Source organism: Dendroctonus ponderosae, unplaced genomic scaffold, assembly GCF_020466585.1.
Source record: "Dendroctonus ponderosae isolate FM_Combo_2020 unplaced genomic scaffold, Dpon_F_20191213v2 Dpon_F_20191213_6, whole genome shotgun sequence".
NCBI classification, from domain to species: domain Eukaryota; kingdom Metazoa; phylum Arthropoda; class Insecta; order Coleoptera; family Curculionidae; genus Dendroctonus; species Dendroctonus ponderosae.
Genome location: NW_026018814.1, coordinates 4415737 through 4440951, shown reverse-complemented (window position 1 = coordinate 4440951; position 25215 = coordinate 4415737). Strand labels below are relative to the sequence as shown.

The following is a 25215-nucleotide window of genomic DNA, read 5'->3' as shown; positions in this document are numbered from 1 at the left end:
GCTATCTGGGCGGTTGATTTCACATCTTAAAGTGTAAATGCAAATTTGTAACTTCGTAAATTGTCTATCTAATGACGTATTAATATAGAGGTACTTCCATTTCCAAAACAAGTTATATTGCGTTAAAAAGTTTTAGATTAAAGTCCACATTGTTAACACCCTGTACAATTACGAATTGATATTTTGGTTCAATGGAACTCTTAACGGATCTGTGGTGATTGGAAAGACGTATTTTTTTGTCTGCTTTTTTTGCTTCTACAATTAATTTTTAGATGACCATGTTTTTAAGCAAAATTTTACTGAAATGGCGATAATCTGCCAACGTCGCAAGTAAGAAAAAAACAATTTACGGTGCACATGCAGCGTTTGAAGCTGCATTCCATGAGCTAATGAAAAATGGGTAGTTCTATTTAAAAAAATACTCTTTGATCTTGCCTCGCTTTTCTGAGACACTCTGTATCATATAAGATATTTTTTAAATGTGCACACCTTGTGCGTCAACCACTTTTATATGAAACTATTTTTTGAAAGTTTAACACCATCGGAAATAATGGACTCTATCGCACTAAAAAACCACTCTGTATATTTTTTGTATTGGCAAATTTGTCTTCTTTCCACTGAGCCTAGCTTTCGAGCTTGTTTTTGCCCTGGTATAATCAACGCTGCATGGGTTCTTGTTTCCTTAAAGTTTGGCGATGAACACATGATATTCTCGGAATAAATTATATTATTTTAATTTACGAAACATAAGTTTGAAGGTATCGATTTAATCCAAAATAATTGATCATCCTGTAGAGAGTCATTAAAATTAATTATTTGTAATGCAGTTGTTAAATTCCATCTAAATTAGGAAAGCAAGAAACAAGGAATTATTGTTATTTTATTTTAATTTTATTGTTAATTATTTATTTAGAAGGGAACTGTTCCTAAATTGTAACTTAAAAACATAATATTAAAAAAGTGAACATTTTCTGCACTGTATTACATCCTCGTGTAAAAACCAAACTATTGAGCGAGCATATTTATATGTATTTAAAAAAACATTTCTAATGAAAAATCTATGGATGTGGCACTACACTACATCATTGGTAGTGCCACACGTTAAACATCGTTGGTAGTGAATATTTCAATTTATGCATCAATCATTTCAGTTTGGTTGGTTTGCTCACCCAGTATATTTGGGCGACTGGCCCGAAGTAATGAAGGTGAGAGTGGCCAACAGGAGCAAACTTGAGGGTTTGGGCTTCTCAAGATTGCCTGAACTCACTGAAGAAGAGATCGACTATATCAAAGGAACATTTGATTACTTCGGCTTGAACATGTAAGATCGGCTTTATCTCACGAAGAATTTAAATTTTGCTTGCTAACGGTCGCTTTTTCAGTTACACCGGCCTACTCGTTTCATACCTGCCTGATGACGATATTGGTACTCCCAATTATTGGTCAGACAAAGGAAACCACCTTTATAGGTAGGGCAATGTAATTTTTTCCCAAGTTCCAATTATATACAGATTATGTTTGTTTGCATCATTTTCTTCTAAAACAATTATTAAAACTTTTTCGATTTTTTTAGCGATGCCTCCTGGCCAGAGTCGTCAACAGACTGGCTGAGGTACGTGCCATTCTCCATTAGAAAACTGGTAAATTATATCAACGATCGATACAATCCTGGAGAAATATTTGTGACTGAAAATGGTTGGGCTGATACTGGGGAGATTGATGATCAAGATCGCGTCAGATATTACAGGGTAATGAATCACCTTTTCTTATTATTTAGAAGACATTGAAGATTCCTGCCACCTCCATCCTCATCTTATGTGAAGGGTTACACGCATACATTTCGGACTGATTTTGAATTAAAATGCTTGCTCATCAATCCCTTTGCTTCATTCGGGTTTTCTCAGCTGGCCTGACATTTCCATTTCTTTGCTATTCTTCATTTATTCAATAGAATCTTCAACGTATGATTGTCATAGCTGCTGGTTTCTTGTCTAAGAAATAATTTTCCACTCGAATTGTAATTTCAGGGATACTTAAGTAACCTTTTGGAAGCAATTCTCGATGATGGGGTTAATGTGGTTGGTTACACTGCTTGGAGTTTACTCGACAATTTTGAATGGGCTTCTGGATACTCGTGAGTACTCTGTTGTTTGAAGTGAACAAAACGAAAAACTCAATTCTGCTGTATTCAGGCAAAGACTAGGATTGATTTATGTGGACCACGATAGTCCGGAAAGGACCAGGACTTGGAAGTCTTCCGGCCGTTACTATCAGCAAGTGGTGCAAACCAGGTGCTTGGTGGAGTCCTGCATTGATTAATATCAACATTAATGTAAAATTTAATAAACATTAACGCAATTATTTTTAATAAATAACACTCTTTTTTTGCTTTACATATTTTCTTTTATTATATCGGCGATATCAATGCAGTACAATTAAAAAGATAAAGTCGAATAATTCGTACCAAAGTACAAAATTTACAAAAGTGGACTAAGTTTCTTAGAATAAATAAATAATACGCTTAACGGCTAAGGTCTAATTAAAATTCGTTTAAAGTCCCGTTAGGTTTTCAGAACGATTAACAGTAAATGATCGTTGATGAAAGGAATAATACAGGGTGTCCCCGAAAATGTGGACATTCTTTCGGATACATATACAAAATGTCAAAAGGACAAGTCTGTATAAAAAATGTCTACAGACCCTCCAAGATATAGATCTGTAAAACACAGCCTTTTATTAAATAACTTTTAAAATACTTGCTATAATTCGATATTTTTTAATATGTGAGACTATGACCCCTTAAAATAGCGACTTTCAAGTATCAAGCAATAATCAGCAACTATCATCTTGGTGATGTTATTTTGACACCCCGTTTATATATCCGAACGAATCCCTAATTTTTCAGAACACCTTGTACATGCTAACCCAATTGCACATAGTTTGAAATAAATGGTCAACAAAATACACCCAACTAACATTGACAAACATTTTAGAAATATACATTGAACGATCGCGTATTACCTACAACTGTTCGCTTTATTTATGTAAGTATAACATATCTTAATCCCGTTCAGTTTGAATTACATAAATATAATTTAAAATTCCTGATTAATAACGCACCAATAAATTAAATCACATAAAATAATTGCATACATTATCGTAAATAGATTTTCTAGTGTGTGTTGCGTTTGCTGATTGCCCTTTTTGGTTCACAAATCTCAAAAAACCATTTTTTTCTGCCACGTGTTAAGCTACAATCATCAAGGTAAAGGCACAAGACAAAACATTTAATTTTGACTGATAAAGCAGAAATAAAAACCTCAAGGGGCAAGATTCAAGCACAATTTTGATTACTGGAAATTCAAGCTACAGAATGTGGCAAAGTTAATGTTTTACCGTGTTTCAGCTACTCTCACTTAACCATAACAAATGCCATTTTATATTAATACGGATCTTGTTTAAAGGTATACATAACTATTCCGATTCAATTTTACACTGAGAAAATAGAGTTTTCCATGAATTATTTTGTGTAATTCATTCTTTAGTCAAATCGATTTAGATGTTATCTTAATACTAAAATACAACATTTTAATATCATGTAATATTTCTATATAGCCCTAGATTTATAAATTCTTTTTATATTCCAATAATAGATTTCTATCTACTAGGACAAACACACAAGTGAAGCACGGATTGCCTAATTTCATGTTTGGCAAGAATAGTGTAAATTTGTCATTTTCCAAAAGTGGAGAGTGCTCATTCTTTGATCCACTTTAAAAAGCTAAATAACGCAGGAAAAAAGTATATAAAACTACATAATTCGTATGGCTTATGAATGTTCCACATCAGATGTCTACGATTTAGATTCAAACAGTTGGATCAAGGAAATTTCTAACAAATCCCGCTTTTTGCGCTGCATATAAATTTTAATTTATTGCCCAAGATTGTATATGGTTCATATATTTGTCTTGTTACAAAAATAAATTAGCGAGAGTAAATTTTATAAATGGCCATACATATTCGTTCACTTTACACATAAATATATGAGATGTGTTTTATGAGGTAATACAGGGTGTATGATAATATGCGGTACGCTTTAGAAAGACATAAATATATGAAGAAAATAGTCCCTTTTTGAAAGTTTTAGGTAAATAAGTTTTGGAAACATTTCTAACTTTCATACACACAAACATACTTATTCTGGGTTTAAGTTATAGTATGTTCTGGGTGTTAAAATTAAAATTAGGAAGACAATTGAAAAGAAGAAATTACGAGTTAATTAACACCATATTTTTTCATTGAGCACATGATTAAGAAGTGTTCTTTTCGAACGGTTTTGTTTGTTCATTATTACCTTAATCATTTTCGATATGTATGAAGTCACTGTGAGTACACGAAAATATCTTTTGGTTTGTCAGCTGCGTTTAGCTAAAATTTGCATTTAAAAACGTTAACTGTTGCCAATTTGTAAATGATAACTAAAAAAATTAGTTCTAATCTCGAATTAATTCCGGTCGAAAACCAGCATTTTAATTCAATTTTTTAGTTCGCAAATTTAGTGTGCAATTGAGATATTTCCTGTGTATACGATTGTTGTCAAATACCAGTATTTTAGTTCATACAGGGAATTCCTGAATACCATGGACAAAGGCATAAGGGTAATTTATTATCATCCATATCCATTTGTCTGTTATTTCATTGCTACAACGTCTTATAAATATAAGACTACGAACGCATCGTTTTGGAACTATATGCTGTTGAAAATTCAATGTTTTGTAGATTTTTTCTAAAAAAATTCACCTTTCTGCATGTTCAGAATCATATTGGAATGATTCAGAAAAAAATATTGATAGTTTTCCCAAATTCGCATATATCACAGCGATCGGGTAAAACGAGAACATGGCATAATCTTCAAACCCATTATTATAATATTCCAGATTTGTCACGCAAATTTCCAGATATTTTCAAGTGCAAAAGTAAATTTTGTCGTATTAATACGGTTGGACAGATATCCCACATTTCATCAAAAAGTTTGGGAACGTTGCCCAAAATAAGTTCAAAAAAATGAAAATTAGTTTTAATTCATATAAAGTAAAATAAAAATACAAAAATTGACTATCGGAAATTCATGATAAAACTGGAGTTGTCTAGCGGAGAAATGCAACGTTTCCCCAGATATATAACATGTTAATGTTACTGCAAGTGGGCCTTTGTTATAAAATGGCAACTGTGCTTGCTTCAAGGTTCATCTCGCACATTATGAAACACCCTGTATATTATCACTAAGTCTGAAAAGTATTTTTGTACTTTCTTGCTAATACTGGCGAACTGGCCATAGCGTAGTGCTATAATTAAGTACATTAAAATACCTGACAAACTTAAGACATATTAAAACTAAAATTCCCTTTTTATAATCTCAATTTGTAGATTCCTGGTCACCAGGTGAGTTATGGTAGAAGACTGCCACGAATTATGCACCTATAAAGTGCAACGTTGCCCAAAAAAGAAAACATCAATACCAAACTCGCGCTTCCATAGAATCCTCTATTATCAGTCATTGCATAATCTTACTTAACAACTCTTGGCGGCTACTGCCATATATTAGGAGTGGGCGCAGCAGAAGCTGCTCCGTTCAGAGTCAAATTGCCGAATTGCTGTTGCAGTGATTGGTTGCCGAAAAATGCCGCATTATTACCGGGCATGGGAGACGCAAAGTTCGCATTACCTATCGCAGATGCATTGATAGGGTTTCCACTAAAGTGGTGTGGATGCGTTGAGGAAAGTTGCGAGGGAAACGTTGTGGGAAACTGGCAAGGGACGGACGTCCCTGATGATGGCTGGCTTTGAAACGGGCCGCTCTGGCCAAATTGGTTGGGATTGAACTGATTCTGCAATAAAAGTTCAAATATTGTAATTATATGCTAATTGCAACAAAAAAACCCGGATAGGTTTATCGGAACTAAATAATAAACTGCAGTATAAATTGTAGGTTCTAGGTGGTAAACTGTTTTTGTTTTACTTTAAATTTTTCTAAACATAGACTAATGAAATTTTCCATTTCTGTAAATTTTAGATTTTTTCTTAATGGTATGTGGTAAGTTCTTAACCCGGACACACTGTATGTTATTCAAGGGAGTTTTTACCTGAGCTTGTGCCTGCGGAAACTGCGTAGCATTTGGCATTTTTCCCCAATTTGGAAAAACGCCATTTGATTGTTGTAGGAACTGAGGCTGGACCGGTAGACCGTTCTGAACAGGAAAATTTTGAACCTGAAAAATAATTGTATGTCATTTTACACCGACCCAGATATGTTCCTTTAAAAGCTGTTACCTGTCCCGCTTGAGGAAATCCTCCAAAAGAAGCAAACCCGTGTTGGGCTTGAGCTCCGGCTGGTTGAAAACCTGCAGTAGTTTGAAATGGCGTTTGCATGGAATTCTGGAACTGTGTTACTTTGGGGGCGCTCCCATATAAAGCTAAAATACTGTCCTGCAACAATTTAAACCATCAACGCAAATAAAGCAAAACCTTCAGTTCAAAGAACCTTACTTTGTCTAGTTTAACTTTTTCCTTTTCTGCTGGTAGAGTTTGATTGAAGAAGCTTTCTTCTTCGCTTTTCGCCTTGTCTACTACATCTGGCTTCTTAATCGGGTCCTGCTCAACCACTGCGTTACTACTGATTTGTGCTGGAGGCGCTGAGATGAAGCTACTGAAGTTGTCCTCACCATTAATACCTGAAAACGAGTATTTATTTTTATTTCACATCAATGTATTATGATTTTTTCGTGACTCTTACCTAGCAAATCTTTGCTACTGCTGTTAGTGTTTTGCTTTTGCTTCTCTTTCGTTTCGGGAGTATTACTGACAGACCTTGATGGTTTAGGACTCGGGTTGGTAGGCTTAGGTAACTGTGGCACTTCGACATTGGCCAACGGTCGTTTCTCTAAAGTCGTTTTTTTCTTCCGTTTCTGCTTCTCGATTTCTTCATCGATCTCTTTTTCCCAATTTACTTTGGGTAGCGGCGGCGGCACCCATTCTCTAGCTATATATTTTTTATGCTCATATTTAGCTCTAATAAATGTTTCCAGGTTTGTGTCGTTCTGAGGCCTGAAAATATTAACAAACACATAGCTAAAAAATCGTGCTTTTATTGAATCCTAATAAAGCAGTTGAAAAAACTATGTGAAAGCGTCGTTAATAATAACCGACCATAAACATGTGAGGTAATTGCGCTTTCTATACTTTCATTTTTTATGCACATCATGAATTAATAAACAAGTGGATATTTTAACGAAAGGTGGCGATGAATTACAATGACTGCGTTTTCGATCTGTTGCCTTGCTGTTGGACATGCAGCCTGATTTATGTAACTATGTAATTCATTTATTTGACTCATTTTATCCTCAATATCTGATCAATAATTGGAATACAGCGTTAACTTTTTTAATGGACACAGGTAATTCTGAATTAAGCTGGTTTGCAATCTCTTTCTTTAACTTTATTTTTATCTACACGCACATTAATATTGACAGCCCAACAAAACAAAGTATCTAAGGATTGGGCTTTATAAAGTTTACCTTAAAAACGATGCCAAAAATACATAAAAACTACGCGTTTAATATTTATTGAAATTAATTTATTTTCTGGAGAAAACCGATTGACGACTAAGGAAATTAATTGGCTTCTCTAATAGAGTATGGCAGATGATTCTTTTAATGGAAAATTAGGTATTTGTAAGTTCAATGTAAATGAAACTTAGTACGTATTTCATGTTCTATTTTTACCAAAGATAGATAATGAAAATATGTAATTAAAGGAGAAAGCACAATTAGCAAGCTTTGAAACTTAACCAGTTTAAATAGAGCTCTTAAATAAGGAGAAAAAAGTCAAAAGTCAAAGCTTAATTTACACCCTGTTAACTCGTTATTATGAGATTGTAAAGGCTTGCTTGAAGACAATTTATAATAAATAAATTGTTCAAACAAAAATATTAAAATATTTCGAGCTCCTTTTTAGATAAATTGGCAACTTGAATCAATGAACAACAATCTCAAGTACAAAATGAGGAACTTGTAACAGCTAGATTTTGAGATGATTAATTACATTTAAAACCATACACTTCTTTTGCAATTAAATTCGGTAGTAAATTACCTTCGGAAATTGTCTGGTAAATTTGCTTCATAGACTGCTCTGGCCCGAGAGTTTCCCATTTGTTGCAAGGAAACGACCTGCTCGGGAGTCCAGGCGTCCAGGTTGACGGACTTGACCTTAGATATATGAACTCCAAGGTTTCTGTGTATTCCCGCACATCGAATGCAGAGAAACACACCAATGTTCCATGACGCCCATCGGGGGCCTAAATTTAAAAATAAAAAAAAAGTTAAAATTTACCTAAAGCAACGAAAACTTTTTAAAATTTACTAATTAATTCAGAATCAGTTAACTTATTAAGAACTTTGTTTAAGTAAGACTTTCTAGTAAATGTTGGCGCCTAATTTGGTAGTAATTTACTAATTAAATTGACTTATTCTATGCCTGACTAATCCGCATTGTAAATATAATTTTTTTCAACATGTCCATTCTAGGAATCATTATGACCTATTAGAACAAAATGAAAGAAGACAGAAACAACGAAAAAACAATGCACTTTTACTAGAAACACATTGTGATCACTACTGATTCCCTTTTTTCAGATTAGGTTAAATTTTTTATTTTTGTATCGTTTTTCTTATTATTATCGTAAATTAAGATGAAAAGTCTGTAACTGTATTTCTTTAATGCCTTCTTTATGGAGATGTGCTCTTAAAAAGAGCATTAGAAATGGTTTCATTTAAAAAAATTGGTGAGTAAATGTAAATAGACTGCATTTTTTGCACTTTCCACAGGCATTAAGATTTGACCATTTATTTAGACTGAACAGTACACTCATTTGTGCAAAATTGTTTTTTGAGGGGTAGGCATTACATTTTAGTATTTTATTATTCATATGCCAATAAAATACCTAATTAGTTTGAAAACTATAAACTACGCTTAGGTGCATGGAAAATAATGGGCTTTCATTAAATAACGAGTAAATCTAAACGTAACAACAAAAGCTCTGTGTTAAGAACATATCATTAGTTTTGTTATCGACCCACTGATAATTTTCATAATAAACACATAAATGAGAATGCCTAATCTCTCGAAATAACCTGGAAGATAAAATTTAAATGTGTGCCTAGTTCTCTAAAACTTGAATTGAAACTGAAACGGAAAGAGCACAGACATTTGAAAGAAAACATTCATTTTGATATTACAAGACAAATAATTTAAATTTTAACCAAATTCTAACTGCAAAATGTCCATAAAATGCTCTCAGGTGGTTATCTTGAAAATTGTAAAATGACTCTGCAAAGATGATTGATTAAAAGTAAAATATGAAGATTATTGTAGCTATTAGAAAGCAATAAAATCGGCCTTAATTGATAAACTTGAAGTCTTTTAAGAGCAAAGTGTGATTAAACAAAAGCCGATGAATATTTCTCTGAAACTAGTTCATTTAAATATTAAGTCAGCCTGTTGTTTAAACAAACATATTTCCTTACGAGGGACCTCAAACGGCATTCCAGGTTGAGGATCGATCAGTTGCAAAATTTGCGGAATTGAGAAAAGACTTAACAGATACCGAAATGCCATACTATTAACAAATAATGACGTGGAACTTGAAAAAACATAAAATCATCAGCAAAAGCATTGATTTTGTTACATTACCCTTGGAGTCACAGTCCACACAGTACTTATTGTCTTCATCCCTTAGCAGGGCATTCAGCACCGACTGGCACTTATCCTGTAGTTGTTTCACCTTGTCTTTTTCAGTTTTCAGACTCATTTTGAGATCAATTTATTGAGAAAATTACAGAAAAAAATTGTATTGTAAATGACAACGGGGTGGTTGCCATTTACAATTGTCAAACTGTGAAATCTCTGGAATGTCGAATGTCACGAAGTGAGGTGAGGACAGAGTCGTCACAGATAATTAACGAACAGGCTAGATAGAATAGAGTTTTGAGCTGAAAAGACGAGAACCAGCTGTGCTGCTCGAGCCGTTTAGCGGTAGTTTGGCTATTTTTCTAAATTTGTCAGAAATTTAAATAGAAATACTGGAAAATGTGTGAACTTACAGGATTTGTTGGCAACGCTGCTAGCCGGGCGCCACTGCTCAGCTACTAAATAAAACAATCTGGTTTGTTTTCCTTGTTTCTTCACTCATATACGTCAATCTTTTAGGTTAAATTTTGTTTGTATAATTTTAAAACTGTCCTTTAAAAGGAAAAACCAGATTGCAATAATAAGTCTACTGGAAGATTGTAGGTAATTAGTTAACGTCTTTTATCAGATTTCTATAATTTTAAATCAAGATGATGATAGTCCTTGTAACGTTTTTGTAACTACATAAATCGAATATAAATGTTTACAATCTCCTTTTTCTCTTACACACGTTTCATGTTCAAAAAAGTTTGTGTCTTTTTAAAACAAGGTATTAAAAATATGAGCAGTACTGTGTTCAAGCCGGTCCCTGGTGAACCCAAAAGCAAAATTAGTTCAAAACTTTTACTTATTATTACTGAACAAAACGCAACTTTCCTATTTTTTTACATAGAATGAAGAATTGGTGTTAGGGAATTATAAAAGCAATTTAAGTTGTATGTGCCTTCAGGAAAACACATTGTTGTTAGAGGACATTTTCGCTCCAAATGAAAAATCATGCCGGACAGCTCAGACCTGGATTATAACCCTAATAATAAAAATGATATCGACGATCGACGTAAGAAGTGCTCAAAACGAAAAAAAGTAAGTAAAAATAAACATAAAGAATACCTGTTTTTAATAGTTCTTTTAGAGTCGTAAGACGATTTTGCATGTTTCAATTTTGAAAAATTTGAAATGGCGCAAAAAACGAAAACTAATATAAACTAGTAAAAAAATGTATAACTTATTATAAATCATAAACAAACATAGTCTGGAAATTTCTCCCTGCCTTATAATTTCCAAGCAAGATCATCTACTTGCATATGTTTTTATGTAAATTGGCAATCATTGCAATTGAAGCTCGTTTTCATCCTTTAGAAGAAAAGCAAGATTATTGACATGATTTTCAATAATTTCAATTTATAATAATCATAGTCAATGAAGCAATAAAATTATGTTTGATATTCACAGTACTCTTATGTTTTTATGTTCTGCCAGAACATTATTGAATATCGATTGAAAGCTGAACGAATTTGACTGTTTTTTACCATACCTAATACCTAAACAATTTGGCTATATTTGGGACATCCTGTAAATAATGCGTTACTTCCAGCGCAATGCTGGCAGCCGAAACTCCGCTCCAAAACTCACAATATATCAGTGCAGTTTGTGTTCATATCGAACCGGTTTGAGAACTATTCTGAAGCGACACTTTGCTGTGTAAGTATTAACAGTAAAATAAATACAGTATTTGGTAAGTCGGTGCATCCTTAAGAGATGTTGGATTTTTGTACTGAAACGTATCTACGGCTTACCAAACACCCTGTATACTGCAGTTTACTAAGTTCATATATGGTTTTCCTCCTATTGTAGCGGTGGTTAGTCCGTGCCTTATAATGTATTTAGCTGTTTTTGGCTTCAGCTACTTACACTTGTTAACATGACTACTGGAAAAAATTACCCCTTGGTCATTTTATGGGTTTCATTCAGTTAAAATTGGTTGCCATTTTGCTATTTTTTATTTAATCAAGGTGTATATAATTTTTATAATACATTTTATAGCAAACATCTATTATTAGTTGAATTTTTCGAGACGATTGGCGGCGATGATCCATATTGCTTCCTACTAGTAGCTGAAATATTCAGCTTCGTGGCGCAAAAGCATCAGCCGCCAACCTAATAAAAGAACATAAAATATGTAAACAAGAAGCTACTAAACAGCTTCAATACAATTCCAAACGATGGCAAATGCCTCATTTGATTTAGAACAAGTTTTAAAATATCTTTGTTGTTTGTTGGTGACTCAATCTATTGTAAAAATATATTGGTTTTTCAGGTGCTTCTCGAAGCCAAAAGCACTGCGCCATCAGTCAAAGGCAGTAAATATTGCTAATGTAAGAGCAACATTTCGATGCGAGTTTTGCTGTTTTGCTACAACCACTTCATTCCTGTTGATGAAGCATAAAAGCTCGCATTTTAGTCGAATACAAAACGGGCTGGTCGAGTGTAGCCACTGCGATTTGACTTTCTTTACCATGGCTGAATGCAAAAAACACATGAATGAACAGTCGGACCTTTAGTAAGTGAATATTTATTAATTCTATTCTATCGCATATCTCTTCAATTTCCAGTGAGACGAAGTCAATCGAGGAGAACATACCGCTCATGACATCATCATCTGATAACGAAAAATGGTCATCTTCACATATTATTCACAATAATTCCTCTGAACTAAATGGAAGTTTATATTCATGCTGGTGCGGCATGGTAAGAAGTTTGATGTATTTAAGGAAGCATTTAAAATAATAATAAAACTTTAGCATCCTTAACTAGGCTAGTGATTTGAAATCTATTCAGTGAAATAAATAATATCGCGCATTAGTTTCAGAGTGCTAGTCGCTCCCAATATCTGCATCATTTGAAACGAATCCATAGTATTAATTTTGACAGTTTTGAGGAAATAAATGAAAATGATGAAGCGACAGAAGAAACAAAAACTGAAAATGGTGAAGAGACCGAAGAATTTGGTTGTCCGATGCCTGACTGTAGCTTTCAGGCAGACAATGAAGATGATTTGGAACTACATCTAACACAGCATCGTGAGTTGAATGACGATCATAGTGAGTATTATTGATTGTTAGGTCTTGATTAAAATACTCATTTTGAAACAACTCAGTTCCTAAAAAAGCAACAGCTGTAAGATTCGGCGTGCTTTTTTAAAATACTGCAAGTTTTCATAAACGCTAAGTAATATTTCAACGTTTTAGTTGAGATAGGTGTTATAAGGGATGAAAGGAAACAGTCTAAAACCCGCAAACCTAATGAAACAATTCAAACAACTGACCAACAACAGACGAGTGGTTGGGTTCCCAGTGATATGGAAATGCTAGAAGATTTACAAAAGCAAGTTAAATTCATTGAAGTCTATGCCGCCAATGATGAAGATGATTCGTAAGTAATACTCTACATAGAATATTTTAAATATGGCTGTTTGGACAGAAAAATCAAAAGCTATTAATAAGAACGGAAATGATAAAATAGGTCTTAAGATATCTAGTAAATCACACTGTATAATTTCCCTTGATTTTAAAATATATGATATAATGTGAATGTGAAATGTGAAAAAATAATAAAGCCCGCGTTGTTGTTTTATGCTCGATAATTAACAAACTTAATCACTCATGTTCTCATTAACTCGTTAATTTTTTTACTACCACTAATTTAACTTTGGTTTATTATTGAGGCCAAGATGTATGATGGTGTGATTATTTTCTAGAGATCCAACTGAAACCGACGAGGTAATTGAGAAAAGCGAAAGTTTCGTCTGTGAATGGTGTGCATATGAAACGACTGATAATTTGCATTTAGATTTTCATAACCGCTTAATGCATAATTCGAATAATGTTTACATATGTCCACAAACTGACTGCTTGTTTCAATCCAAAAATCAATCGAGCTTTAAGGTGCACTTGTTGGTGACACACCAATTCAGCGATATTGGGAAAAATCCAGGTAAATGTGGTCAGTTATTGATGTATTGCAAGTGATGATTTATTTAGAGTTATTCTCATAAATAAAATGTTTGTTTTAGTAAATGGATCTTTGATAGCGCATCAGCTCAATGGAATTAAAACTGAACAAAGCAATCCAATAAATATTGATCCAAAGATTAGTGAAGATATTCAAGCTGTGGAAGATGATATTGCACAATATACAAATATAGATACTGATGAAAGTGAAACAATTCGGATAGAAATCGTTGAAGACCAGGCAGATAATACGACTGCAGAGGATTCCTTGAAAAATAATGTAAAAAAACCATCTTTGCTCATAAAATGTCTGAATAAGGGGTGCGATTATTATTCTAGATATGACAGTGATTCCATTAGAAAACACATTAATATTTGCTCGAAAAAACCGAAAAGTTTTGAAGATACACCTAAAAGCGAATTGTGTGAACAGGAGAAGAAACATTGCCCAATAAACAAACAGGAAAGTTCTTCCGATGCTATATTGTCTAAGTCTGATCAAAATATGCTTTTGCAACAGGCCGATCTATCGAAACCAGAAAACGTTACATATAAATGTTTAATGTGCAATACTGTCATATCACATAGATATACATTAAAAAATCACGCACACATTCACGCCAGGGAGGAGAGTCATTTTGATCTTATAGTTGGCTTTTCTCAGTTCAAGGGAGACGTAGAACTGGATACCATAAAAATCAAATGTGAGAGTAATTTCATTCCAAGGGAAAGTTCCAATGTGCCAATATATCAGAACGCCGGAAAAGCTCTAAATATCGGGCCCCCATTGTTGGGGTACGATCCAAATTTGCCGGTTTTCACCTGTACTGAATGCAATTTCAAAACGAATGACACAGATATGTTGGATAAACACAAAAGCCTACACTGGAACGCCGAAAAAGATGCAGCATATGCAGCAAAGCAGTGGTACACATGTGAAGTATGTTTCTACTACTGCTTCGATGCTGTTCGCTTCAAACAACATGAAGAAATCCATAAAAAAAAGTCCAGTTTCCACTAGCACGAAACTAGGATACAACAGTTGGTGAGTTTGCTACATCGTTCAGGTATGCATTTAAATTAAATAATCCAACTTAGTAATGCCCTTTTTTGGTCTAAGTTCCGTATTAGTTTGTGCGTAGACTTATTCCGCCCCCTTGTTTGTTAACCCATAATGTATTTTGGAAAGAACATAAACGCGTTTAATTTACGATCGCATTATCACTGATGGGAATATATTAAGTAAAAATATGTGGGTTTGTTTTCAAAATCCGCATTTTTAATATTCTACTACTAATATTAAAAAAAAACAGCAATTTCTATTATTACGTATGTGTGTTGTTTTCCCAGCAGAATATCCTTATAAATACTGGGCTGAAAACTATTTGCCTTAATATTTTCATTTATTTATTTTGTAGTTGAAAACTATAAATGAAGAACATATGAAGTAAACCGATGAACTCTAAATATCGAGTATTGAAATAAATACACGTATATAAAAACCTTTTTCTCCACGTTTCATAGAAGAGACATTTCTAACTGTATAGGTCATCTTCAGCATCATCGAAATTGGCTTGATCCCCTGGTGCTACCGGAGGAGGCGCCTGGCCTCCTTGAGCGGCCGCTGCTTGACCAGCTGGAAATCTGAAAGACGAAAGACACGGGTTAAGTTTCAAATTTGGTGTCAGTTATATACCGAACACAATATTAAGACGTTTTTTTTTTAATGTAGGTATACTAGTTTTAAACAATGTAATATACATATTTTTTTAATTGTTTGTTCTCGAACAATTAAATATAAATAGTTTCCACTCCGATGTGAATACTTTGGCATGATAAAGTGCAGTTTCGGAATCGCTGATTTAGAAATCGACTTATAAATAAATTTCACCCTACCTGAAATTGGTGCCAAAGCCTCTCGACTGCTGCAACGTTTGTGCGAACATTTCGTATTTACGAATATCGTTGTCTGATACTGATCTCCGAGCGAATCGCATTGCCTCTTCGAAGTGAGCCCTGGTAATTTCCGGGACAGGATCGTCTTCATCCAGCTGCAAAAAAATACGATTAAATGCAACAGGTTTTGATGTGTGCAGCCCGACTACAAGAAAAGACCTGTCCTATTATGCGAAATTGAGAAATAACTCGTTCAAAGTTGGGGTGACACGTATGGGATAATAAAAGGAGAAATGTTAATTTAATCTCGAAGTTTAAGTTAATATCCAACCGAATATATACTTGATAGTGTTTTAAAGACTGGTGAACTATAAAGAATCTGTTTATGTTGATTAGTACTTACATCCATCGCGGCTGCAGATGCAGCATTGCCCGCTCGCTCTCGTTCTCTTCTAATTTCCGCTTCAATCGATTGTCTGATGGCCAGTTTGCAGGCACGTTGGCAGATCTCGGTTAAATCGGCACCGGAAAATCCATGAGTGACCTTTGCAATGTAGACGAGATCCACATCTTTTGCTACAGGCGATTTGCGCAAATTTGCTCTGAATATTTGCTCGCGTGATTTTTCGTCGGGCAATGGGATGTAGATCAGTTGGTCCAGACGTCCAGGACGGAGGATGGCCGGATCGATGATATCTAGAAAATAGAATTGCGACAAATTAGTATTGAACGCAAAAGACTGGAAATGTATAAAACAGTTGTGATTCTAATTTAACAGACACTTCAAAATTGAAATATGTAATTTCATAATCCTTCAGTTAAATTTTAAATACCTGGTCTGTTAGTAGCACCAATAATGAAAACGTTCTTCTTAGCACCCATACCGTCCATTTCAGTTAATATTTGATTAATTACACGATCAGCGGCACCACCAGCATCTCCTACATTTCCACCTCTTGATTTTGCAATAGAGTCCAATTCATCGAAGAATAACACGCAAGGGGCAGCTGATCTTGCCTGGAAACAAAACAAAATTATCATAATATAAAAAAACTTCAGCTAAATAATACAATAAACGTATTTCGGTGCGTTTGTCGACAATAACCTATTGAGAGTAAGAGCTTACCTTGTCAAAAATGTCTCTAACGTTGGCTTCAGACTCTCCAAACCACATGGTTAACAGTTCTGGACCTTTGACGGAAATGAAGTTGGCCTGGCATTCATTAGCAATCGCTTTTGCTAACAAAGTTTTACCACAACCTGGTGGTCCATAGAACAATACTCCTCTTGAAGGTTGCATACCTAAGAATGTATAAATTGAAGACTTTCAAATCATTACTGGAACACGAAACTTACCAAACTTCAGGAACTTGTCGGGATGCTCAACTGGATATTGAACCAGCTCTTGCAATTCGTTCTTAACACTGGCCAAACCTCCGATGTCTTCCCAGGTAACATTTGGCACTTCAACGACCTGATAACCAAAATTAATGAGAAAAGGAAAATGAAAACAGTGCAATTAGAACATACAGTTTCTCTGAGTGCACTTGGACTGCTCTTAGTCATGGCGTAGCGGAAGTTTTCCATGGTTACAGCAAGACTGTTCAGCACTTCAGCATCGATTTGGTCATCTTCCAAGTCAATCAAATCCATCTTCTCTCGGATCTGTTGGAGGGCAGCTTCAGAACATAATGAGGCAAGATCAGCGCCAACGTGACCTGTAAAAATTATAATTGTAGATAATTATAAACACTCATCTGAAGCAGCGCAGAGTTTTCGTAAAGCACACGCAACGATAAAATGTTTTCTTACCATGAGTTTCAGCTGCAATTTGTTCCAAATCCACATCATCAGCCAATTTCATGTTCTTAGTATGAATACGCAAAATTTCCAAACGGCCAGTGGCATCGGGAATTCCGATATCAATTTCCCTGTCAAAACGCCCGAAACGACGCAAAGCGGCATCGATAGAGTTTGGCCTGTTGGTAGCTGCCATTACAATTACATGAGACGATTTCTTCATGCCGTCCATAAGGGTGAGTAATTGAGATACGATGCGTCTCTCCACTTCCCCGTGAGTCTTTTCACGCTTGGGAGCGATGGCGTCCAATTCGTCGATGAAAATGATTGCAGGAGAATTCTTGTCCGCTTCCTCGAATGCCTAAATGACAAAAAAATTTAGTTTCGGTTCGAATGCAACCTAAAAATATATACTAACCTTACGCAGATTGCTCTCAGATTCACCAGCCAGTTTACTCATAATTTCAGGTCCATTAATCAGGAAAAAGAACGCGCCGGTTTCATTAGCTACAGCTCGCGCAATCAGTGTTTTACCAGTTCCTGGGGGACCATACAGCAAAATACCTAAATTCAAACAAAAAGTAAAAATTTGAACGAGATTGTCTCAGGGAAAATTTACCTCTGGGTGGTTTTACTCCGATAGCCTTAAACAGTGATGGATGCCTTAATGGCAGCTCCACCATTTCCTTGATTTGTGCTAGTTGCTTTCTGCATCCTCCGATGTCATCATATCCTACAGCGTTCAACGCTTCCTCCTCTTCTTCACGCTTGATTGGATCCCCATCGCAATGAATGACCGTATCGGGGGCCACGATACAGAATGGGGCAGGATCAGTTTCAACTACCTTAAATTCAACAGCTCGCATGCCTCCTCGAACTATGAAAACGTCATCTTTGTGAATTGGCCTGTATGCCTCAAGGAAGTAGGGCTTTAAGTACACTTCGAACAAGTTTCTGGAAAAAAATTAGGCCAATGTTAGAAATTACGATTTCATTGGAATAATTATATCATATTGTGTGTATATTATTTACTAATAGTCATTGTYGTCTATTTAGTTTTGAGAAAATAATTGAACCTTATGAGCAAGATATTAAAAAATTTGGAACACTACTTTGTTATTTAGTTTTTTTACTTGATCTGCGGAATGTTCAATATATTTATCATTGTTTACTACAAAAATTTTAGAATCCAAACCGGCCAAAGTTTTACATATTTCTAAATATGTTTATAGATAAGAAATATATTTATTGTTCATAATGCTAGTGGCAAATTTATAATTAAACATTTCTTCAGCTCCTACACATGCCATTTAGATAACAATGATCAGTATCGATACATGACGGAAGCTAACTCAAACTTAAATAACAAGCATTTAATTTAACCACTTTATCAATGTAGCGTTTCTTTTACCAGCGGAGTATCCGTTAATTTCGCAATCTTATTGTCACAACACGGAGCATTCGACGAATAAAATGGGGTCAACCACTTTCGTATGTACAAATTTACATTTAGGACCAAAAATGTGTTAATTTGCATATTAATGGACATAATTAAAAATTGTAATAATCAAAGAGAACAATAATATGGGGGCAATTCATCATTAACACTTCTTTTTAGTTGCGGTCGATATTATATATGATTGTGCTCTCACAATTTTCGGCTTGCAAGTGAAGACTCGGGGGAAAAACCATACATGGCCAGTTTTTGTCAAAATTGAACTAATCAGGTTATCTGGTAGGTATTTATCTAGTACCGATATGAAATCGCCGAGGCAAACAACTTGCCTGTATACAAAGATTACTAGGAAAGATTTGCCTTACTGGGGAAAAATAATTTATGTGCGAGCGGCAAGTGGAAAGAATTATTCAAGTCCATTCCTGTCGAACATTAGTTTTAAAAAGAAGCATCTAAAGAACGCCTTTATTAAGTAACAACTTAAGATGCATTATTTTTTCAGCTATGATTTTGTTTAAATTGAGAAACTCACCCTGTGAGACCTTCGACGGTATCATCGATAGGAAGCACATGAATCCTTTTCCCATATTTCACGTCAGGACAGGGTTGAATAGCCACAATGTCGCACAGCCTGACCCGCAGATTGTTACGGACATTCCTGTTCATCCTGATTTTTTCGTTGCTGCAGGTATCATCAGAAAGCACTATGCAAACGGTTTCCTTGCGCCTTTTACCTGAAAGTTTGCATTTTGAATGTGTGTTAACGCAGTTTTCACAGTAGATTTAAAAATTTTTTGTTCTTGAATAGAAGCTAGCAAGAACGCTGATTAATCTTCCCCAACAATGACAAAGAAGTTCATACAAAAAATTTCACTTATGGGGTTGAGTTGATCTATCTGGTTTTGTTGAACATTGAATAATCTTACCTTTAAGGAGAACAGTGTCTCCTCTAAAAAGCTGCAGTTCATCCATTTTAGCCTGCGATAAAGCTACGACGGAATTATCGTCGTTGACAGCCTCCTCGACAATAAGCCTGTTTGGCCTATCCTTTTTGCGCAGAATTGCAGTAGCCAAATCATCACTGAAACAAACAATCTCTATAAATTTTCAATTTTATTAATTCATAATATCTAACAAAGTTAGAAAGCTATTAAATGTTCAACAAAATTTTACAATATTTTAGTCGCTAACTGCTACTAAAAACAGTGAAATATTTTAATCATATTACGATTTTATTTCATGATTCACTGAGTGATTATTTTGTCGATGTGCCAGCAACGAAAACCCGCGGTAAAAAATTGAACAAGATTTTCGTTTTACATAGCAACTTCGCTTTCAGCCTGAATGGCACATTTATAGAAATTTTGTTGCAAAATCGATTCAAACATGAAGTCGACGCTTTCGAACTTTCTTTCATGAACCATTTGAGCCACATACTTCGTTTTGGCATCGTTGGATAGAGAATTGAAAATTAGATTCCGTCATCACCAGATGAGTGAGGAAATTCGAGTTGTTTTGACCCAGAATGCAAAATATTGAATATCAGACATTTAGGAGCAAGATTAGGTGAAAATTTTATGTTTTCCGTGCCGTTTTTGCTAATTTCTCGGTAGCAAAATGAGCAAGAACGCTCATTTTACATCAGTCCAGAGAGAACTAAATGGATTGTTAAAAAAAAGTCAACCATCGATAAGGAAATGTTGGCAGTTTTCTACAAAAAGTGTTTATTTCACAAAGTTTTAGAGTTGCGTGTTTTTTTTTGGAGTTGCAAAATGGAGTCAAAGTTGCCGCTGCTGTTTTCAAAGTTTCTCATAAACCATTTGAGGCACAAAATTCGTTTGGACATCGTTGGATAGAGAATTGAATGTCCAATTCAGTCATCACAACATGAGAGAGGAAATTCGAGTAGTTTTGACCCAGAAACCCAAATTTCAATATCAGACACTTAGGTGCAAGATTATGCTAAAAATTAATGTTTTCCGTCCCGTTTTTGCTCATTTCTCGGAAGCAAAATGAGCAAGACGCTCACTTTATATACGAATTATAAAAATTTGGACAACATGAATTAAGTTTGGATTCTCAGAAAATTACTTTTTACTACGTTGTATTATGCTGTTTTCGAGTTTTTTAAAATGTCTGGTTAAATCAAGTACATTAAAACCAAATTTCATATAATTTTTAGTGAAAATTGCTTATGAGCTTATACATTGCCTATCAACTGTGTATTAGTGTGCAGTTCAGATCACAAGATACATTTAAAATTAAATTGAATAGTAAAGCCTGTGTCCCATGCATCCGTTTATACGATGGTACGATGATACGACAGGGTTTCTATTGGTTGGAGATCTGTCAATTCGTCCTCCGTCGTATGAATTGACATATCTCCAACCAATGGAAAATGGGACAAGGCTTTAGTAACGAATCAAGAATAACTTTGGTTCTATCAATCTCGGGGGACCAGCGGGTACCGAAGCCATTTCAAATACTGTTCTAAGATAAAGTTTTAAATTTGATAATGATTATTTTACCAATGTGGTAATTGTGCTACTTTAAGCAAACTGATTAGTTGGTAGATAAAATGGCTAATTGGGTATTTGTAGGATTTTCGGATGCTACTTTTTTCCAAAACTTGCTTGGGAGTTTTACCGAACTTTGATGTTGTATATTCAAGCGTGACAAACAGCCCAGGCTAAACAAATGATTAATATCCCCTTAGTAAGCATATTCATCCAATCCAATCCTGTTAAAATGGCTGATAGTGTCAACTACAAATCACAGGAGCTTGACTACATTTTGCGATCAAAAAATCTTAATAAAACACATGCCATGTTTATTAATAGCATGGGATTGAGTACAGCTTCTACTCCATGATGACAAACTAGAAAATCGAGTGAAAAAGTCCCGAAAATGACCTGCCGGGTAAACAGAGACAAAGGGGCTACTTACTTTTGCTGATCAGCCATTTCGTACTCGGTGTACACTCACTGGACGAGCGCTGAATAAATCTACAAAGTCTTAGTAACAGTTAAACGCAATCTGTAGCCTAAATTGCTGCTTGAACAATGCAGAACTTCGTGACAATCGTTATTTTACTCTAGATTGAATGACGTTGCCTTTTCGCAATGGTTCGACCACCGATGCGTTTTGACAGATGATTCGGCATTATTTTATTTTATCGGCAAAGCAGGAGCCTTTCTTTGTTAAATGCCTTTCATATAAAACGCAGGAATTTGAAAAATTCAAATTTTAACATTCCGAGTGTTGATTTCTTCGAAAATTTTAACTAATAATCTAATAAACATTTTTTTAAATTTTGGATTGCTTTTCCTATAGGCGAAACTTCTTTTTTTTTAATTTAAATTTAAATTTCAAGATATTCTGCATTTTACACATACGAAAAATTATGGCCAAAATGTCACAAATCCGGGTTTTTTTGAATGATTTGATATTCAGTAAAATATGCGTTCGGGACTTTTCCAAAATTCAAAAGACCCTATTCAGTGACATCTGGCGGTAGACACTATCTAACTTTGACGTCTGCCATTTCTAGTGTTTACATTTTTATTAACAATTTTTTTGGGAATTTAACTAATGCTAGTGTTGAGACGGAGATACAAAGATAAACAGTATATAACCAAGAGAAATTTAGAGATTTCCGCTCAAACTGAAGTTTTGCAAAATGGCAGGAATTAAATGTGAGTAATGCTTTAGGACCACTTAAGTTCATGACTCAATCAAACCTTCATTTCTCAATTTCCTGAAATTTACTCTTGTTGCGTTACATTTTATTATATTTTTTAAATAATGATAGTACTGTGGCATCCGTTTTAAGTTTACAAATACCACAACTTCAACTGGAAGTCGAGGCCTGTAAATATTGCAACATGTCTTTGTTTTTGGTTTTGCCCAGATAATAAGCTAAAGTGTTCCTCTACTAAGTCAAATCCCTGTTAGTTGCTGCATTTTAATCTCGCCAAATATCCCTAGATCCTTGTTAGATAACAATGGACATTTGAAAGTATAACGAAATTAATGCTACAATGATACTATTATTATGATTCATTTATGTATTTCCCCATGGGTGGAAACCTATTTAGGTACTCCAAGTAACTATAAAAAGAACTAAACAATCTGTACTTATCCTCTTCAACAAGACAGAGAAATACACAAAACAATTATGACAAAAAATTGCAACATAATACTTTGATAAATCTCCAGGGATTTGCGTGCAGCTGCATGTACAACACGTGAATGTGTGTATACGTACAGATACATGTACCTACAAGCAATGAAAATATGCAAAGCAGCAAAAAATAATAAAATTAAAACTGCTAGAACAAAACACGTATAGGAACTGAAATTTATCCGTTACGTCCATTGGAAGTTGTTTAAGCAATTTTAGTTTATGTTCATCGACCTTATTTAGAGCAATAAATGAAGAAATGTACAAGGAAACGGAGTAGTCAAATTTTAATTAACTTTGAGCTAAAGAAAGTACAAATCTATTGATCCCGGCTTATAAGGAAGAATCCCGAGGATTTTGACCCGAAAAATTTGTTCAAAAGTATTTGAAATCAGCCAGCGATTTCAAACCGAAGGGAAAACTAATTTTTTTTGCTTTTGCTTGCTTGTATTTTTGTATATTATTTTATTGTTATAAAACTCATTGCAAATCAGAAATGAAACGGAACTAAACATTAAACTCAAACGGAGTGTGTACGAGGATCAGCTTCCTTCAGAGGTACTTACTGGTTTTAATGTAATTTTTGAATGTTTTATACAGCTTTGAAGAATTAATTTACAAAACTATGCGAATTGTCCTTAACTCTCATTCACCTCGAGATATGTTTTTATAATATACCTAATTTGTATATACTTTCCTGACTGTGTTTCAATTCCAAATCAAAATTAATTCCTGGGTTTCAGTCATTTATTGTCTTTATTTATCAATTAAAATACGTTTCGGTATATTTTTCCACCATTATCAGTTTTTACGTGTAGCCTTGTTGCTGCTTTGGCATACATTTGGAGTATTAATTTTGTCCATTTTGGTCCAAGTATTTACTATTCATTATTCTTTGTTTTGTTTCATGTGTTCGTCTACTACTCTTGGATCTATTTTAGCGTAAGTATTTATTTTAATATTGCACCTACTTAATAAATATTATTCTACTAGTTCATAATTTAACCAATGCTTATGTATTACTAAGTAAATTAAATGAGATCTCACTTTTTTATTCTATTCATAGTTTCAGTGAGTTTTCTCAAGGAATAAATAGCCGCTCAAGATTCTATTGTTAACTCTAGTGAAAGGTATTTTTTAAATCCTAAGCCTCAAACTTAATACAAAAACAAGCAAATTTTGGAGTAATCAATAAAAAAATTTCCATAGAGTTGAGAAAAATTCTCAGCGATCTATCTTGGAATATTTGCAGATTGGTCTCACTTGCATTTGCTGGTTCGGTGGGGATGACTTTCATCATTTTGGCCTGCGCTCTACCCCAATATGGGTAAGTGTTGGCTCATTAGTGCGTATATTGATATTGAACCATTCTTCTATTTGAACCTTAGTCTAAAAGATTTGTTTGTGTTTCAGATTATGGTGGCCATTTTTTGTGGTACTCTTCTACGTGCTTGCACCAGTTCCCACCCTGATGGCTAGACGGTACTCGGATCATTCCGGTTCGAGTAACTCGTGCCTTGAAACCGCAATTTTTCTCACCATGGGCATTCTCGTTTGTTCTTTTGCCCTTCCGATCGTTTTAGCCCGGGGCAGCGTAATTCTTTGGGGGGCTTGCTGGCTAACGCTCGCCGGGAATTTTATCGTCTACGGAACCTTGTTCAGTTTCTTCTTAGCTTTTGAAGCTGATGATTCTGATTATAACATGTGGTAAACTATTTTGGAACTTTGTATGTTAAATTTTGATAATAGACATTCACTTATTATCCTAACTCTGTAATATACAACGATGGAAGATTTGAAGTTAGACTAAAGATTGCTTTGTGTAGGATTTCAGTATTTAATACAAACTTATTGAACTATTGAAGGTTGTCCTCGATCCTACTTCATTATTACTAAATAATATAGTATTGAAAAATGTGAATGGTGTATTAATCACTTAATTAATGTTGATGTTGATGTAGAGCACTATGGGGCAATAGTTCATTTTTCCAATCAGACAACAATAAGCAACTACGATAAGGCTATAATGAGAAAGGTGATTTTTAGTTTAAGTATATTTTTTGTGAAATATTAAATTAAGTTATTCAACTAAATAAAAGTAGTTACTTTTTAGATTACCATAACGC

The 25215-nt window shown here is 34.5% G+C and overlaps 5 protein-coding genes across 13 annotated transcripts in view; 3 read left to right on the top strand and 2 right to left on the bottom strand.

Annotated features, from left to right (window-relative positions):
* LOC109540603 (myrosinase 1) overlaps positions 1-2393 on the top strand; it is a gene marked incomplete at its 5' end in the record, with an annotated part of 5281 nt that extends 2888 nt beyond the window's left edge. The window contains 5 exon segments of the mRNA XM_019909032.2: positions 1152-1321; positions 1383-1469; positions 1574-1748; positions 2028-2134; positions 2193-2393. Of these exon segments, the coding sequence (XP_019764591.1) occupies positions 1152-1321; positions 1383-1469; positions 1574-1748; positions 2028-2134; positions 2193-2319 (666 nt within the window).
* On the bottom strand, positions 2381-9972 carry LOC109540605 (stromal membrane-associated protein 1). Its single transcript, XM_019909034.2, has 7 exons — positions 9748-9972; positions 8149-8353; positions 6794-7104; positions 6547-6731; positions 6331-6486; positions 6144-6269; positions 2381-5888 (listed from the first exon to the last, which is right to left on the bottom strand). The coding sequence occupies exons 1-7, from the start codon at positions 9863-9865 to the stop codon at positions 5589-5591; spliced, it is 1401 nt and encodes a 466-aa protein (XP_019764593.2). The 5' UTR covers positions 9866-9972; the 3' UTR covers positions 2381-5588.
* A 242-nt stretch (positions 9973-10214) lies between these two features.
* LOC109540602 lies at positions 10215-15221 on the top strand. Of its 7 annotated transcripts, none has more exons than XM_019909031.2 (10): positions 10215-10347; positions 10694-10827; positions 11339-11445; positions 12062-12304; positions 12357-12492; positions 12608-12845; positions 12993-13176; positions 13502-13737; positions 13817-14034; positions 14094-14377. In XM_019909031.2, the coding sequence occupies exons 2-10, from the start codon at positions 10741-10743 to the stop codon at positions 14097-14099; spliced, it is 1455 nt and encodes a 484-aa protein (XP_019764590.2). In that variant the 5' UTR covers positions 10215-10347; positions 10694-10740; the 3' UTR covers positions 14100-14377. The 7 variants fall into 7 exon arrangements, with proteins under 7 accessions (XP_019764590.2, XP_048523593.1, XP_019764589.2 ...); XM_019909027.2 differs by lacking the exon at positions 14094-14377 and adding an exon at positions 14419-15221 and having other exon boundaries at positions 10216-10347; XM_048667636.1 differs by having other exon boundaries at positions 10215-10343; positions 13817-15221.
* LOC109540601 (transitional endoplasmic reticulum ATPase TER94) lies at positions 11732-22058 on the bottom strand. Of its 2 annotated transcripts, XM_019909026.2 has the most exons (14): positions 21853-22058; positions 19833-19987; positions 19439-19640; positions 18070-18404; positions 17869-18014; positions 17463-17811; positions 17181-17368; positions 17007-17124; positions 16777-16952; positions 16484-16667; positions 16054-16346; positions 15651-15805; positions 15258-15398; positions 11732-11901 (listed from the first exon to the last, which is right to left on the bottom strand). In XM_019909026.2, the coding sequence occupies exons 1-13, from the start codon at positions 21867-21869 to the stop codon at positions 15290-15292; spliced, it is 2427 nt and encodes an 808-aa protein (XP_019764585.1). In that variant the 5' UTR covers positions 21870-22058; the 3' UTR covers positions 11732-11901; positions 15258-15289. The 2 variants fall into 2 exon arrangements, with proteins under 2 accessions (XP_019764585.1, XP_019764583.1); XM_019909024.2 differs by lacking the exon at positions 11732-11901 and having other exon boundaries at positions 15145-15398.
* A 365-nt stretch (positions 22059-22423) lies between these two features.
* On the top strand, positions 22424-25206 carry LOC109540666 (leptin receptor gene-related protein). 2 transcript variants are annotated; one of them, XM_019909111.2, is made up of 3 exons: positions 22424-22601; positions 24342-24416; positions 24503-25206. In XM_019909111.2, the coding sequence occupies exons 2-3, from the start codon at positions 24376-24378 to the stop codon at positions 24798-24800; spliced, it is 339 nt and encodes a 112-aa protein (XP_019764670.1). In that variant the 5' UTR covers positions 22424-22601; positions 24342-24375; the 3' UTR covers positions 24801-25206. The 2 variants fall into 2 exon arrangements, with proteins under 2 accessions (XP_019764670.1, XP_019764669.1); XM_019909110.2 differs by lacking the exon at positions 22424-22601 and adding an exon at positions 23982-24031.
* Positions 25207-25215: the final 9 nt, after the last annotated feature.

Excerpts from the sequence above, each read along its gene's own strand:
- LOC109540605 (XM_019909034.2), bottom strand. The coding sequence starts at position 9,865 with ATGAGTCTGAAAACTGAAAAAGACAAGGTGAAACAACTACAGGATAAG. Across the intron at positions 8,354-9,747 it reads TGTGGACTGTGACTCCAAGG|GCCCCCGATGGGCGTCATGG; the intron begins GTAATGTAACAA and ends TTTTAAATTTAG. Across the intron at positions 6,487-6,546 it reads AAAAAGTTAAACTAGACAAA|GACAGTATTTTAGCTTTATA; the intron begins GTAAGGTTCTTT and ends AAATTGTTGCAG.
- LOC109540602 (XM_048667636.1), top strand. The coding sequence starts at position 10,741 with ATGCCGGACAGCTCAGACCTGGATTATAACCCTAATAATAAAAATGAT. Across the intron at positions 12,493-12,607 it reads ATTCATGCTGGTGCGGCATG|TTTCAGAGTGCTAGTCGCTC; the intron begins GTAAGAAGTTTG and ends ATCGCGCATTAG. Across the intron at positions 13,177-13,501 it reads GCCAATGATGAAGATGATTC|AGATCCAACTGAAACCGACG; the intron begins GTAAGTAATACT and ends ATTATTTTCTAG.
- LOC109540601 (XM_019909026.2), bottom strand. Across the intron at positions 18,405-19,438 it reads ACCGTCGAAGGTCTCACAGG|AAACTTGTTCGAAGTGTACT; the intron begins GTGAGTTTCTCA and ends ATTTTTTTCCAG. Across the intron at positions 17,812-17,868 it reads CTGAGAGCAATCTGCGTAAG|GCATTCGAGGAAGCGGACAA; the intron begins GTTAGTATATAT and ends TTTGTCATTTAG.
- LOC109540666 (XM_019909110.2), top strand. The coding sequence starts at position 23,997 with ATGTGTTCGTCTACTACTCTTGGATCTATTTTAGC. Across the intron at positions 24,032-24,341 it reads ACTCTTGGATCTATTTTAGC|ATTGGTCTCACTTGCATTTG; the intron begins GTAAGTATTTAT and ends GAATATTTGCAG. Across the intron at positions 24,417-24,502 it reads TGCGCTCTACCCCAATATGG|ATTATGGTGGCCATTTTTTG; the intron begins GTAAGTGTTGGC and ends TTTGTGTTTCAG.